Below are 15,640 nucleotides of genomic sequence, written 5' to 3'. Positions count from 1 at the left end.
GCGGCGGTCACATGATCGCTCAGGGCGCCGCCGCCGCCGCCCAGCTGTAGCGTCCGGGCGGGGAATCGCCGTTCTCCTGTGGGCCCCACCGCTCTCGGCACGAGGGTCCCGGGTGAGTAGCGGGGATCCCGGAGGTCTACCTCCCTCCCTTCGTCGGTAGAAACGGCGGTGGGGCTGTTACTGCGCGGGGCGGCAGCCGGAGCGCGCGGCCTGGTCGACCTTATGCCTCCGCTGGTGCCGGGCGGTCTGCAGGGTTCAGGCGGACGGGCTGCCGTGCTGTGGGGAGGGAGGGAAAAGGTGAAGGATGGTGCCCGGGGCGCTCCCTTATCTGACTGACTGCATTTTGTGTGGGGCTGGACAGGACACACGGCCTGCCCTCTCTGGGAGCAGCCGCTGTGTGGGTGGGTGATTCCCAAGATGGGGGCTAAGGTCACCAACAAGCAGGTGGGCAGCGATGAGGAGGTCATAGATAAGGAACTTTCCGGTCCCTCCCTAAGGTGTGGGTTCTACGGGAGGCAGCAAGAAGTTGTTCCTTCAGTAGGCCTCCTTGTTTTCAGTTAAGCTGCACAGTGTTTTAGAGTAGTGAATTTAGAGCTCCAAGAAGGATCGTAGGGTGTTTCAGGTTGGGGGGAACAAGGGAGTTTTCAGTCTGACACCAACTGTGGGGTCAGAGCAAGGTGCTCAGAACTCCAGCCAGCGAGGCCTTAAAATCCTCCTGAGATCTTGAAAGTTTATAACCCATGTCCCTCAGTATCCACATCTCTTGAACACCTCTGGCTTAGTGACCTCAATGAACTGAGACACACCTGTAAACAACATAGGAAAAATTTAACCTTACACAGGAAACAGCAAGTGTTTTAAGTAATGTAATGCTATAATGGGATGGAAAATACTACAACAATAGCAGGGTGGTTAAGTCTCTGGCTATAGCAAATGACAGTGAGTTTTTAGTATAATTGTGTATGTGACTTTTCAGCTTATTTTAATTTGTGATTGTTTGCATTTGAAATGGATTTTTGTGAACTCAGAAGCACCTCAGCTGTGTGTATTCTTACAGCTGCTTGCTTCTTTTCTCATCTCAGATTTGGTGTAAACAGCACTACAGGAGGAAAATGACTCACTGGTTTCATCGCAACCCTTTGAAGGCTACAGCTCCTGTTCAGTTCAATTATTATGGGGTAGCTACTACTCCAGCTTCATCAAAGATTTGCAAGTAAGTGTGCTTGTAATCAGCTTCAGCCTGTTTCTGACTGTTTGGAGGATGGCTTTAAAAGTAATGGTTACTCTTCAAGCTTTGTTCTGAAGGTAACTAGAAGTGTGTAGGCTGAGAGACAACAAAACAGTGATAGTGCTGAACAATTAGTTACAAAGGATGAATTATCTGATTTTCAAGTTTCTTAGTGTATAGTAAGGCCTATTGTAATAATATAGAGGCGAAAGACTAAACATTTCTTTGTCTTTCTGATGACTGTGCATTCCTCTGCACATTACTCCATAAGTGAATAGGACATGAATGCTCTATTGTAGTTGGGAATATAATGAAAAGAGGCTGCACTTTATTTTGCAGATCTATTCTTATCCTTTCATATGCTTATCCTATTATTATGTTGATGAATGCTACTGCTCTTTTCTCCACTTGTGCCCAACCTCTTGGTAGATAAAGAAATATTCATTTTAGTATGTAATATATTAATGGTTATCTATAAATTTTATTCTGTTATTTGTTGCTATTGATAACAGGTTGTGCTTTTAACTGAGAGAATCAGTCTTATGTATCTAGATGAGAAATGAAGATTTTTCTGAATTTATTGGCATCTTCCTTTCAGAGTACCTTTCCATGCATTAAGGTAGCTAAATGGAATGCTTGCTTTAATTTCCTTAGCCAAAACAGTTGTGGTAATGTGGGTGGGTACTTCTTCAACAGTGTTTAGGTAGAGCTTCTTAATTTTTTTTCTTTTTTCCTTCCCCTTACAGTGATTTGAGATTATCTCGAACACGACTGCTGGAGCTGTTTACAGACTTGAGTTGTAATCCAGAGATGATGAAGAACGCAACTGACTTGTACTTTTCACTCTTGCAAGGTAGGGACCTGCAGAAGTGCTAATAAATCAAGTACATCATTTGAGTTTTAATAATGCTTCTCTGAATGTGTGTTAAACTAATCTCATGTGAAATTCTGCATTTCTGAGGGACAGCATTTTCATGGGTTCCGTGCTTGATGCTAGGCACAGATGCTTGCCAGGCCCCTTGTGCAAGTTTCAGTGTCCTTTATCACCCTGAGTAGAAAGCTTTGGCTGTCCTGTCCTCTTGCTTTTATCCTCACTGTGCTTCATGATAGAGGAGAAAATGCTGTCTCTTAACGTTGTGGTGAATTGCTCCTTAAGTATAAATGGAATCAACAGCTTAGTTGATAAGAGTCATTCTTCAGTGTAAACTCCTGGTTTGTCTTAATACTAGGTAACAGAACTTGTTGCAAATTTATGCTCCTTCTTTATATCTTTGGTATACCCCTAGGTTCTTATTTTCAGTAGTTGTCACGTTCCCTTGAAATCCTCCTCCTGCCAATGTCTTAGCAATGTTTTTTGAAAACTCTCAGACAAGTTACTTAGGATCAAATTTACAGGAATTAGACAATGAAAACTAAGTTATACTCTATATGTGGAAAGGGAAGCAGCTCAAGTTGATGCAGTTTCCTCAGTCTCTTGAGTGGTGTAAGTTAATGAAACATTCCAGATAAAAGTAAGATAGCAGGCAAAGTTATTGCATATAAGATTTAGAGTTTCTTTAGGAAAACATGCTTTGTTACTAAAATGTCTTGTGCATAAGAAATACTATCTTTCTTTATAGATCTGTGACAGAAGCTGGAATTAATTATAGCCCAAATAGCTGCTGTTGCAATTCCTGAGCTCTTAAAATTTGTAAGACTTGACCAGACCCAAAACAGTCTGCCTCCTTTCTGGGATTTCCTGCTAGCATGTGAACAGCTGTGGTGAGCTCCATCTCACTGACTGCTTTCTGGGCAGTTAGACATAGAGAAGTAATTTCTTGTAGTCCTGGAGACAGTAGCTGATGATTAGGTGAATCCATGCTTTTAAGTCCTTTTCTCTCTCCTTATTGACCAGGCAGCTTTTCCTGGACTTTACTTTTGCTACAGTAGTAGGGAGCAGCTCCAGGACTCCTGAACTCAGCTCAAGCTCCCAGCTGGTCACCATATGGGACATGCAAGGTTTTTCTTCAGGTATCAAGGCTTGCAGGGTTGAAAATTTACAGCCTGGCCTAATGAAAGATGCCCTTGCCCATAGTACAGGATTGGACTAGGTGATATTTTAAAGATTCCTTCCAACCTAAACCATTCTGTGATCCTTTGAGCTGGTAACCTGTTGGACAAAGATTTTCTTTTTGTAGCCAGTTTGTGTTTTTTCAAGTCTTAGACTCCAGATACTAGGGAATAGAAGTCTTAGGAGGTAACATGCATTTTGAGCAGTACAGCAATAAAGATAGCTTTATTTATATTCTCACTGATTCTTCTTCCTTTATTACTTCTTTCTGTTCTTTATTTTGGAATTGCCTGTCAGTACTCTGTTAATTTTTTTTTCTTCTATAGGTTTTATCCTTTCACTGGATGACTCTTCCCAAGAATGCAAATTGCGATACATTCAGAATTTCAAGTGGACAGACACATTACAGGGGCACATTCCATGGTGTGTATGCTTTTATGATCACATGCTATGCCCCTGTTTTCTTTAGGTCTATTACATATGTGTATATATGACAACACAGATGAGTTAAAATTTGAACATGTAACAGAACTTTGGATGCAAAGTAGTTTCTAGTTTTCTAATTTTTTCCTAATTGCCATAATGTAATAGGTGTTCTGAATGATCTGTTCCCTTTATATAGAGATATGGTAATTTTTGTTAATGACAAAAGACTCCACTGTGTTTCAGTTTGTTTACAAGCTAACACAGCACATAAAGAAGCCAGAGTGTGAAAGTGTAGTTTAAAACTTCTTCATTTGGTACCACTATCTTCTAAACTTTTTTTTACTGAAGTCCAGATGATGATCAAGGGCTGACTTTGTTCTTTTCTTCTGGGATTCCTAGTACATATATTCCTGGTGCAAACAAACAAAGCAGCTGTTGTAAGAAGGAATGTGTAGATCTTGAGAGAACATTCTGGATTACTCAGTCATCTCTGATACTCAGTCATCATAGGCAGTCACACTGTATAACCTTACAAATCTGTCATGCTGTATTTACAAGTCGTGGTACACTTCCTCAAAGCTTCTGTTCCCTGTGGAGAACAATTTGCTGGTCGCGGTTTTTCTAATTTTGTCATGGATGTAAGTATTTGTTCTGGTACCAGCGTTCTCCCCAGCATCACCTTTCTTTTTAAAGATTTTTAGTGCCTAAACTATATTGAATTTATGATTGCAAGTTGCAGTCTTTTCAAAGGTCATATGAGGGAACAGGTTGCCCAGTGAGGTTGTCAATGCCCTTCCCTGGAAGCATTTAAAGCCAGGCTTGGTGGGGCTGTGAGCAACCTGCTCTAGCGGGAGGTGTCCCTGCCTATAGCAGGGGGCTGGGACTAGGTGATCTTAAAGGTCCCTTACAACCCAAACCATTCTGTGATTCTATGATTGTGTGTTTTTAGCTTTGGAAGCGTTTTGCTAGTTGTGCGTGCCAGTTGACTGCAATTACGTAAATACTTGCAGTAACATTCATTTGTGGGAGATGTAATAGACTCTGACTTATTAACTTAGCAGCTACGACTTCTAAAGTAGACATTCCAGAGCAAGGCTTTCCACAGAATGTGCAATTTAAAAAAAAAAAAGTCAGCCACACCCAGAACTAAACAAATCTCAAGTTACTGTTTTAAAATAAAAGTTCCCAAGTGGTATGGGTAGGCATCTGAACGTGGAAAGTTAAAATTAGGAACTTTTAAAGGGAATAAGTAAAAAATGAAGTGTCTTCTAGGGAGTTCAGCAAGTAGAAATGCCTTAATTGGGAATTGATGGCTTGTGGAGAGAAATGCCTACCTCTGCAGAAAGCCATCAGCAAAGAGAGTTTGTCAGAACAAAAAATGGAAAGCATTAAATTGTTTGTGGGGATTGTTCTTTTTATTTTTCTGTCTGTCTTTAGTGCCCAGCAGGATGCAGTATTTGAACTGGTTTCCATGGGTTTTAATGTAGCTCTGTGGTACACAAAATATGCATCAAGACTCGCTGGAAAAGAAGAGTAAGTGTTTTTCTTTTCTTAGTAATTGTATTGCAGCAATATTCCGTCAAAGATCAGTAGGTTCAGAATTTTGACTGCTGTAGTGCATGTCCAATGGAGACAAGAGAATTTCAGTGAGACAGCTGATCTTCATTCACGTGCTTTTAACATCAAAATGCAGTTCAGTTCCTTCTTCTGTTGATGAACAAATAACATTGATATCATGAGGCTATGGCATAGAGGAAGTGTAAATTGTGTGTAAACTCTTCATCTTTTCTGCTCTAGATAGCTAAGCATGAAGTTCAGATTCTTAAAATCACAGCTCTTAGCCCTGCAGATTCTTAACATTTTGTCATCACTAAGATCCCCTTCTACTCAAGTCTTTTTCCCCATTTTTTTTCCTTTTTTGAGTGAGTTCTATTTGATTTTTTTTATAATGTTTAAACACTCTACAAAGCTTTTCAGTATGAGAGAAGCACAGCACTGGAGCACGATACTTAGAGAGACACGGGACTCTCTGTTCAAGATTCAGCTAGGCAAAGCCATAACTGACCTGATGGACTGTTGGCCATAGTCCTGGTTCAGAGCTGTATGTGATGCTAGATGACACTTAAGTCCTTTCCAACTAAAATGTGAGTGATTTGTTCTATATTTTCTCCTTTCTTAGTATAACAGAAGATGAAGCAAAAGATGTTCACAGAAGCCTGAAGATAGCAGCTGGGATTTTTAAGCATTTGAAGGTAGAAGAACTGTCTTTGTTGTCTGTTCTTTGTCTCTGAGTACTTTTTGTCTTAGAAAAGCCTTTGTTTTTCTGACGAGGTTACAGAGTAAGCAAATACCTCAGACTGCCTGGATGATTTGTGGAAGTGTATTCATATATTTTGCTCTCTCTCTCAATCCCTTTTTCCCAATGGCAGTTGAAGAGTGTTCACTCTGTCTACCCACTAGTGCCTGCAGCCAGCTGGTTTGGGACCTTCACTGAGTGTTCTATCATTTTAGGAATAAAGAATGTACTTTGCATCAATAATGGTGGTATTAAGCCTAAACTGACATAGGGGCTTGCTTTGTACTTAGGAATGTCACATTCCGAAATTGATTACACCTGTAGAAAAAGGAAGAGATTTGGAAGCTCGACTTATCGATTCTTACATCATCCAGAGCCAAGCTGAAGCTCAAGAAGGTATCTTCAAATGTGCTTGTTTATTGGGGATGGGAGGTGGCAGCCTTTGTCTATGGGTTTCTGTGGTTTCATGCAAAGTCTGTTTTGGTTTCTTTTTTCTCTTCTACTGAAGTTCTGTGGCTTAGTGAGGAAGGTTGCTTTCAATGAAATATAAGTTGTAATTATAGGAGAAAATGCTCCAAATCAGTCTGATATTACAAATTTAACTAAATTGGAAGAACTATGTGCAGCATTCCTTCCCTCTATATCAACTTTCATGCAGTCTCCTCTGTGCTTGCCTAACATAAATTCCCTGTTATTTTTCTTTAAAATACTTGCATTTCACTGGTTAATCTTCAGACTAACAGTTTCTTCAGCTTTCCAATTAACTTGCAATTGGTCTATTCAGGAAACAGACTGTCTTCATCCTGGAGCTTACTCAACTTGTGAGAACAGAATATTTGTTTTCTGCTCATATAGAGGTTTTAAAATGCTAAATGCCTGCACTAATTTGGAGTGATGTTTTTAGTTAAGCATTATACTGTGGTGTGGGTTTTTTTTTTCAGTGACAATTGCTCGAGCTATTGAACTGAAACACAATCCAGGTCTAATAGCTGCCCTTGCTTATGAGACAGCTAACTTCTACCAAAAAGCTGGTAAGTGTCTTGTTTTGTATCCTTAGTGACCTGGTTTATCTGTTATTGCCAGCAGACATTTCTTAATTGCAATATTAATGCTATTTCTCAGTGGATATGCTTTTGAATATTTAGTTTTCTATTTAGTGCATTTATGGCTTCAGACAGTACTGTAACAAATGTGTTGTGATAAGAGCTTTTGTTTTTGTCAGAATCTTTTTTTGTAGTTATTGGATGGGAAATACTAGTGAGTGGAGAAAAGACAGAGTGATGAGAATGTGCAGTAACAACAAACAAATGGTTGATGGAGTGAACTACCTATAGATCACTCCTTGAAATAGTCCTGGGAGCCAACTTTGAAGTGCTGCCTAAAGCTTCTTCATAAAATTAACTTTGTAAGCTCAGTGGTCAGCTCTTTAAGGGATTCTAGGAATAAGTGTGTGATAGCTCAGTCAGATGCCTTCGTTTGTTTTTCTAAGAGCTTCTCTGTGCTCCTGCGGGAATAATCCATGTCATTAATTTCCAGCTACGTTAAAGATAAGTTCTATTGCTGAGTTTATGAATTCTGATCTTTGAGTTGGGGTTAGGGGTATTTCCTTTTTGAAAATGTTTTCAATTATAACTTTGCATACATATTTTCAGATCAAACGCTATCCAGTTTGGATCCTGCCTATGCAGGTAAATGGAGGAAGTACTTAAACTTGAAGACCTGTTTCTATATGGCTTATGTAAGTACTTCATTGATATCATTCAAAGTTTTTAATGTTGTCTTTGGGCTGAATGGAGAATGGGGATTACGTGTTGCCTTGACTTTCTTTCCATGCTGTGAAGAGATTCTGCAGTGTTGTTGGCATTTGAAGTGTTTCTGCTGAGTCAGGTGAAATTTCTTCAGCATGGAGTTTACTGTGACCTTTGAAGCAAATCAAGTTGAGCATAGTAACTTGTTTTTCCATTATATGTACCAAAATCTGATTATGTGCATAATTCAGAGCTGCTCACCTTTTTTGAAAGTCCTGAAGGAAACTGCATCAAATGCTAAGTGCCATTCCAAGTGCTGTCCTTTTAAACATGATGGATCTGTTGGTTTAATAGCACTGGGATCACCGACTACTTGATGTACTTCTTACTTCTTGTAGTCGTCACAGCTTGTGATCTGGTTATAGAGTTGGAATCTGAAATCTTGAGAGTCTTTGTAGACTTCACTGTAGTTGATCCTCATTCTGTGACAGGATTTAATGCTGCATACTGATATAAGTGAAGAAGAGATTTGAACTAGACTCTACACTACTGCTTTTGTAAGGTTTGAAAGCCTTCATGAAGCTCCGAGATGCTTATGGCAAAACTCGAGATGTCTTGTTTTAGACCCAGCTCAAGTGTTTCTGTTGAACTGTGTTGGTCAGAGTAAATGTACTTAGTCATCAGTGAGCACTGCTTTGCTTTGCCTTCCCAAATTGTCAGCTGCCTGCGGGGGGTGGCATCTTCAGAGACAGCCAACTGATGGAAGGAAGAACAGAAGTGAATTGATGTGGAATGTGTCTGGTGATGCTGGTAACAATTTTGTCCTCTCATTAGGCATACTGTTACCATGGTCAGACCTTACTGGCCTGTGATAAATGTGGCGAAGCAATTAGATCTCTCCAAGAGTCAGAAAAATGTAAGTGTGACTGAGACTGGATGATCGGGTCTGATGATGTGCCTGCTTTATTTTGCTGTATTGTGGTGGGGTTTTTTTTGTTTGTTTCTTATAAACTTAAAGTTTTATATTTTACCTGGTGAACATCCAGCACACAAATACAAAGATACTGTTCACACTGTATTTGGGAGAGACAAGTGGCCTTTGTATCCCAGTGTATCCCAATGGCCTGCACTGCTTAACTGCACCACACCATGTAAAAATGCTCAAATAATCAAATAATAATCAAAAAACTGTATTTTAAAATAGTTACAAAGTGTAGAGAAAGAACAAACTATACTGGATTACATGCAGTAAAACAGATTGTGTTTTTTTTATTGTGCCTGCTGTTCAGAGAAGTGCTGCTTTTCCAGCTCCATATTAAGTATTGTTTATTTTTAAACATCAGCTCTGCATGGATACCTTTGTATTTGTTCTTGTTCTCTGCAGTGTTGCAACTGTAAGCTTGAAAACTGTGCATTTTGCCTCAAAAGTAAGCATGTTTCTCTGCTGCTCTCTACTCAGAAAATTTCTTTTTTTTAAATTTCTGTTCTTAGTCATTTTTTGGATGCAGGAGATCTTGGCTGGAAGTGCTGCCTTTTAGTTTATTTTTGTTTCTGAGAAGTAAGAAGACTGAATGGAGTCTGATGTTTCTTAAAGCTCAAGCAGTGTAGATTAGAACTGTCATTTGACAGGGCTCGTGTAACTGATTTTTTTTATTACATTTTTCTTGCACAGTTTTTGCTAAGGCTGAGGCATTGTGCAAAGAATATGGAGAAACCAAAGGGCCTGGGACTACTGCCAAACCTTCTGGACATCTCTTCTTTAGGAAATTAGGAAGTTTGATTAAGAACACGCTTGAAAAATGCCAGAGAGAAAATGGATTCATGTAAGTACCTTGGGATTGGTACAATAGTCAGTATGGCCTGTTAATATCTTATCTGCTGGGCTGTTTTTTTTTTTTTTCCAGGATGAGATAGTAAATGTTATTTTCCAGTTCTTATACTGTGATAGAGCATAAGATGTAGCTTGCAGAATTGCAGGTATCTCTACTACTCTCTCCTTGTGGGTTTGACTGACATACTGGAGAGGTTAAGCTTTTTCTTCATTCCACAGCCACTTTGTTCCTTTTCCTTCTGCACAGGAGAAAGTCCTGCAGCAGTTGCTGTGTTGCTTAGTGCCCTCTTCCCTTGTGATGGGATCTAGTAGACAGAAGAGAACAGAGGGGAAAATTGGCAAGACTGCTGGCTGATTCTGATTTACTAGTGGGAAGTCAAAGCAGTCCTGCCTTCCATGAAGGATATGCTTAAGGTGCTAGGAGCTTTAGTAGTCTAATTAATACTATCAGTAGAACTCTGTCAGCTAATGCTCCTTCCAAGAAAGTTTGGTAATGGTTTAAAATGGCAATATTAGTTGGCTTTGAAATTCTCTTGCTGACTTCTTTCTCCTTTTCTTTCCTCTTATGTTATTCAATAGTAGGCTTATTTCCCATTTTACAATATTTGAACACCAATGTGGTAGGGGAATTGACTAAACAACAAAGATTGTCAAGTATGCCAAGCTGAACCAAATAGGAAAGGAAACTAGATAATCAGGGGCTGTTTGGGGTGATATGCGTGCCACAGAGCTCTGCCACAGCACAGGAACTAAGGTAGCAGATATCATAACCATGAGTTGTCAGCTGTTGTTAGTTTATCAGGGGTAGTTTTATACCCTTGTTGAGGCTTTGTGTTGTATCAAGTCTTTGTGGGTGTTGCAGTGTTGTTGCTTTTATGCAGTGTGGCACGTTAAGGCTGTTCTTCAGTAGCAAATGAAGAGGGCAGCTCTTTTCTTCTTTCTTGGGAAATATTTTCAGATTTTTTAAGATATTTCTGGACAAAAGATGCTCTTCTCATTGACGTTCTGGGAATGATGGGTGTGAAGCAGGAAAGAACCCACCTAGCTCTTTGAGCAGTACCAAGGAGGAACTGCTTCTGTTGCAGATCTTGCTGACAGAACGCATGCTGGATGATGCCTTCATGAAATGGAATGAGTGTAGCACGGTGAAAACCTGCACTGTATTTTTTTAGAATTGGAAATGAGACTTCCAGAGAGAATGCATTGTGTTTTCAGTACATTGCTGTATTCTATTACAGCTATTTTCAGAAGGTGCCCACAGAGGCTCCCCAGCTGGAGCTGAAAGCAAACTATGGCTTAGTGGAGCCTATTCCCTTTGAATTTCCTGCCTTGAATGCACACTGGACTCCTGAAGCACTTGCTGCATTTGATCTCACCAAGAGACCAAAGGATGATGCTGTAAGATAATCCTATATGTTTTTCTTTCTCGTTAGCTTTATTCTGTCTGTAAAAAATTACTATTTTTGCCTTCTGTAATGTTTCCCACCTCAGTGCAAGACATAGATGTGTGGCTACCACCTGAGCTTGTGTTTCCCCTGTGCAAGGAGATGAGTCGGTTGATCTCTCTGCCACGCTATCAGCTACTGGAGAACAGGGGTTATATTTTTCTGAGTACTGAATAGGAAGAAATTCTCTAACATATATGAGATGCTGAGAAGATACAGGAGAGAATGCTGTAGAAAAGTCCTTTTAAGAAAACGATTCATTGGAAGATGCTGAAATAGTATTTGGCTTTTTTCCCTCTTCTTTGCTCAAGTCTTTAGCCTTGAAAAGAGGGAGAGCTTTTACATTAGGATATGTAAAGTTAGTGCTGCTTGAATTCTGTGAAGACCCAGCGGTTTGTACTTGTGGTATTTTAATTTCTTTTGCTTCTTGTTCACAGGCTAAACCAAAACCAGATGAAGAAGTAAAGCCTCTGAAGGAACCAGATATAAAGCCTCAGAAAGACAGTGGATGCCAGATTTCCTAAGTGCCATAGGTGCTTTGAATTCACTTTAAAACTGTATTGATCGGACTCTGGGGCTTTTATTCCCAATTTCCCTTTTTCTGGTTCTTCTTTTTTAATTTAGAAGACTAATATAATTTACTTTTGTTAGTATGCATCTATCTTGCTTAAGAATGTGACATATTTCTAGCAGTTTATTTATATCTGATTTATTTTTGGTTTTAGTGGGGTATCATAGAATGAATGGGCTTAAATGTTCCTATTGTGCCTCTAGACAATTTCTTTTTGTGGGTTTCTACCCACAAGTAAGGAAGGAAATATCACAACTGTAATGCTTGAGGATTTTCCATTAAAATATATGCTATATAATGTCACATTCTGCAAACAAAAGTTTGCATGAGGAGTTACATTTGTTCAGGCTTTTCATAGAAGCTTAGCTTCTTGCCATGTTACAATTCACATAATTGCAGTGAGTGAAGATGTAGGTTTGGTGTTTAACACTGGTGGTATTTCACACTTGGAAATCCTTAAGTTTTGAGTATTTGGAGCACAGTGTATATTCTTCTGAAGCTATTAGCCTGTGTTCTTTCCTCCCTAGATTAAGTTTCTTGTATAAGAATTCTTGGTGAGGCACTTGAGCTTGTCTGCCCTTAAATGAAAATCCTTTAATATCACATTGTATGTGAAAGTAATGCAGCAAGTAATATGGAAATGCTTGAAAGTGATGCATCACAACATCGTTCATTCTTAGCTTTGGAGTTTTTAAAGTTCTAGTAACTGTGAAAGCTGCAGATATTTGAAATCTCCTGGCAGTAGGAAATCTCAGTTTGAATATAAGAAGTTGTAATGCATAAGGTAGTAGAATGGGAACTAAGATGCTGTGGTTCCATCCAGGTAACATCTAAAAGACACTGTTATCCTAACAGGTGAGATTAGATGAATTACTGAAAGAACAGCTGTGACACCAAGCTCTAGATTTCCTTTATGCTATGTGAAAACTGTGCTACATTTCAGCTTTTGCAGTAGTGCACTGAATTCAGCTCCTTTTGAAGAGATTTTACTGAAAGCCAATCTCAGTCAAGACTGAGAAAGTATTTTGCAGAACTTGCTTTTTCTGTATCTGCCTACTGTGGAAAATGTGATGGTACTCTTCAGTACTGAGCACTCAACACCACCCATGTCAACAAAACTGTAGCTTTCCAATTTGTTGCAAGAGGGGAAAAAAAAAAACAGTGCATGTATTGAAATGAGAGCCTTACAGTCTCTAGATACTAGTTACTGCATTTCACTCTACCTGAGAAGGAAATTGAGCTTGAGAACGTTCCCATTTCAGGAAAACATGATGGCGTGTGCATTTAACATGATGTGTGCTGTAAAAATATTCTTTGCATTGTACTGTCTGGATTGGTTCTTTTTGCACTGTGGTGTAGTTCAGTAAATTTTACTTTCAACATTCCATTGGACCAGAGTAGCTTAGTTCACAAAGCTGGAGTGTGGCTCCTTGAAGGCCTGTGGAACAAAAACCTTGTGATGAGGTTAATATGAACCCCTAGACTTCCCAAGGTGCTAGATCAAAGTGCAGAATTCATTGCTGTAGAAGAGGATGTAATACTGGCTATCATGGTGAATCAAATGCAGAACTTGCACCTTCCATTGATAGATCTTTCTTTCAGCCAGATCTGTACACAAAAACAAGCATAAAACCAAATGAGTTGCTTTGGAAGAAGTTTCTGTTCTTTAAGGGTTTGTGTGGGTAGAGAACAACAACTAACAATTTATGTCCAAAATAGGTCTGATTTCTTCTGATGCTGTAGAAGTAATTGGGGTATATTTTATGAAGAGCTTTCAGATCTGTTTGTAACTGATCAGCTGAATTTTCAGATGTCTTGCGTTGTTAAAAGACCAGCTTAAATTTTGCCAAGATGGAGTGTGGAGCTATTTTGACAAAACAGATTTTTAATCCTTTTACAAAGCTTATTACAGCTGTAGTTATCTGCATTTGCTTAGCCTGTGCCCTTTAAGGATCAAGATACAGAAAACTGCATTTCATAATCATGAATTTTCTAGTTTCTCATTGTTCTTAAGAAGTTCCTGTGTGTCAGTATTTGTATGTCTCAGCCCAATCCATTTTCATTTTAGACAGACTGCATTCCACTTTTCCTTCTCCTCTCTCTTTCCATCTGCTGTGCTGTGTGGCAAAGGCTTACCTTAGTCTGCTAATGCTTATGTAGGTGCTGGGACTTGTTTCCAGTGAGGCTTTTGTCCATGGGCGTATTTCAGTGTATAAATATCTTAAAGTGAACAAATCATGACTAAATAATTCCCAAACAACTACTGAGGAAAGATTATTTTAAGGCCTTGTAATTCTTAATTCTTTGGATGTTTTCTTCAGCCAAGTGGTTTGTTTGAATCAAGTTCATTGTAAATAGTTCAAGGCATAACCAAGTGGACTGTGTCAGATTATGGCATTACTTAAGCCTAGCCATGTAACTTCTTATGCCATAACTGTTTCGGTAAAGATGATGTAGTAGCTTAAAAATAGACTAATGGAACAAACTAATTCACTTAACATGTGTTGCTTTTCAAGCAATCTTCATTTACTCATAGTTAAAATCCTATGGCAAACGTTGGATAGTTTTGCCCAAGAATAAGGAACTGGAGACTGCTTAATGTGCAAAGTTTCGAGTGTGATCAGACAGTGAGCAGTTCTCTCTTTGGTTTTGTTGGGTGGTAGTTAAGAATTACTGTAAATAATATATAGATTGCCTGTTCAATATGCTCAAGAATATAGGTGAACTGATGGAGAGCTGCAGTAAATTTAGAAACCTAGCAGCCGTGTTCCTTCAATTATGATTTCCTTTTGTAATTTTTAGAAGTGAGGTATTTTGAATGATGACTTCTTAATATTCTTTTGCTGCAAGAGCCTGTTTGTGTGGCCTCTCTCTGGTTTAGAAGCTCTGCTAGCTAAGCCTTCATTGGCTACACCATGGCATTGGTGTAAATAGTCTTTGAAAACTTGTGCTCAGCCTGAGACTGAAATGCAACTGAATAAAATACTGAGTGCTGGGCCCTCTACTTCATCCTTTTAAAGTGTACTGATTGACTTTAATCTTCTATAAATCAAACTATTAAGCTATCTGTAAGATTTATACTTAAATACCTCTCATACGCTTCTTCCATGTTTCTGGGTTGAGAGTAATCTCTACCCAGCACGTGAGATTCCTAGAACTAAAGGTGTGCGTTTGGCCCTTGGATGCTGGTTCCCACCTCCCACTGGATTTGATAGAGTTCTGCCTGTCAGCCTAGGGGTAATATTTGATCACCTGGTGGTTCAGCATGAATATGTGGTTTGTCTGTAATGATGGTGCTGGTTCGTAGTATAAGCAAGAAAACAGATAGCTGTGTCTGTGTAGAATATAGTCACCTTTGCACTTTAGAGTTTCTGATCTTGCAATTTTAGTACAATACCTTATGATTGTAAATACTCTTTCCTGTCCTTTTAATTCGGTTGCACTGATTTCATTACTGTGCTGTTGATAAGGTTTTTATGAGAAACATTACTAAAATGTATTTTTAACTGTCTGTGTATAAAATCTTCAGCATTCAGGAAACACAAGAGGAGGCAGTAACCCCTCTATTTTCCATGTGAATTCAGAGAAGTTACAAGTTTCTCTGTATTGGCTCAGGGCTGATACATTTCACTTTGTCCCTGCACTGACTATCTCCTATCTAGCCTGAAATTCTTGCATTAACATAACTTTTCTTCATGTATATTACTTATCCCTTAAGAAAAATAAATTAAAAATCCATCTGTCAAGGTCACTGCATTGTCACAGCAGTAGCAGCTGGTGTTGACAGACACTCCCCTGAAGTGGGTACCTGTCTCTAGATTTGGAGTGTGCAAAATGTCAGTTTTTCCGCAGCAGTTGTTGAATTTACTCACATCTTTTTCCACTGGCAGTGCTCTGAAGTTGAACAAATGTCACCTGGCAGCTGAGGAGCCCCTTAATCAGCTCTTCATGTAGAAAGGCCTACTTCCTGTGGTGGTTTGAAACATCTATAGGAAGCAAGCCTGTACTATGATCAAGCTTCAGTCAAGCCAGATGAGATTGAACC

At 39.3% G+C, this 15,640-nt stretch overlaps 1 protein-coding gene across 1 annotated transcript; it reads left to right on the top strand.

Annotated features, from left to right (window-relative positions):
- Nucleotides 1–45: 45 nt before the first annotated feature.
- On the top strand, nt 46–15,112 carry BROX (BRO1 domain and CAAX motif containing). The gene is made up of 14 exons (XM_065742754.1): nt 46–112; nt 1,083–1,213; nt 1,975–2,081; nt 3,605–3,701; nt 5,142–5,237; nt 5,884–5,956; nt 6,291–6,396; nt 6,942–7,031; nt 7,653–7,738; nt 8,583–8,664; nt 9,421–9,571; nt 10,818–10,977; nt 11,462–12,367; nt 12,419–15,112. Exons 2-13 carry the CDS (start codon nt 1,113–1,115, stop codon nt 11,546–11,548), a joined length of 1,236 nt encoding a protein of 411 aa, XP_065598826.1. The 5' UTR covers nt 46–112; nt 1,083–1,112; the 3' UTR covers nt 11,549–12,367; nt 12,419–15,112.
- Nucleotides 15,113–15,640: the final 528 nt, after the last annotated feature.

Source organism: Cyrtonyx montezumae, unplaced genomic scaffold, assembly GCF_038088225.1.
Source record: "Cyrtonyx montezumae isolate F1298 unplaced genomic scaffold, pur_monq_1.0 scaffold_0, whole genome shotgun sequence".
Lineage (NCBI taxonomy): Eukaryota > Metazoa > Chordata > Aves > Galliformes > Odontophoridae > Cyrtonyx > Cyrtonyx montezumae.
The sequence above is the reverse complement of the archived record's forward strand: the minus strand, read 5'-3'. Positions and strand labels throughout refer to the sequence as shown.

Bases quoted from the DNA above. Each gene is read 5' to 3' on its own strand.
- BROX (XM_065742754.1), top strand. From the start codon at position 1,113: ATGACTCACTGGTTTCATCGCAACCCTTTGAAGGCTACAGCTCCTGTT. The intron at 3,702-5,141 runs GTGTGTATGCTT...GTCTGTCTTTAG, and splicing joins TTACAGGGGCACATTCCATG to TGCCCAGCAGGATGCAGTAT. The intron at 7,032-7,652 runs GTAAGTGTCTTG...ACATATTTTCAG, and splicing joins TAACTTCTACCAAAAAGCTG to ATCAAACGCTATCCAGTTTG.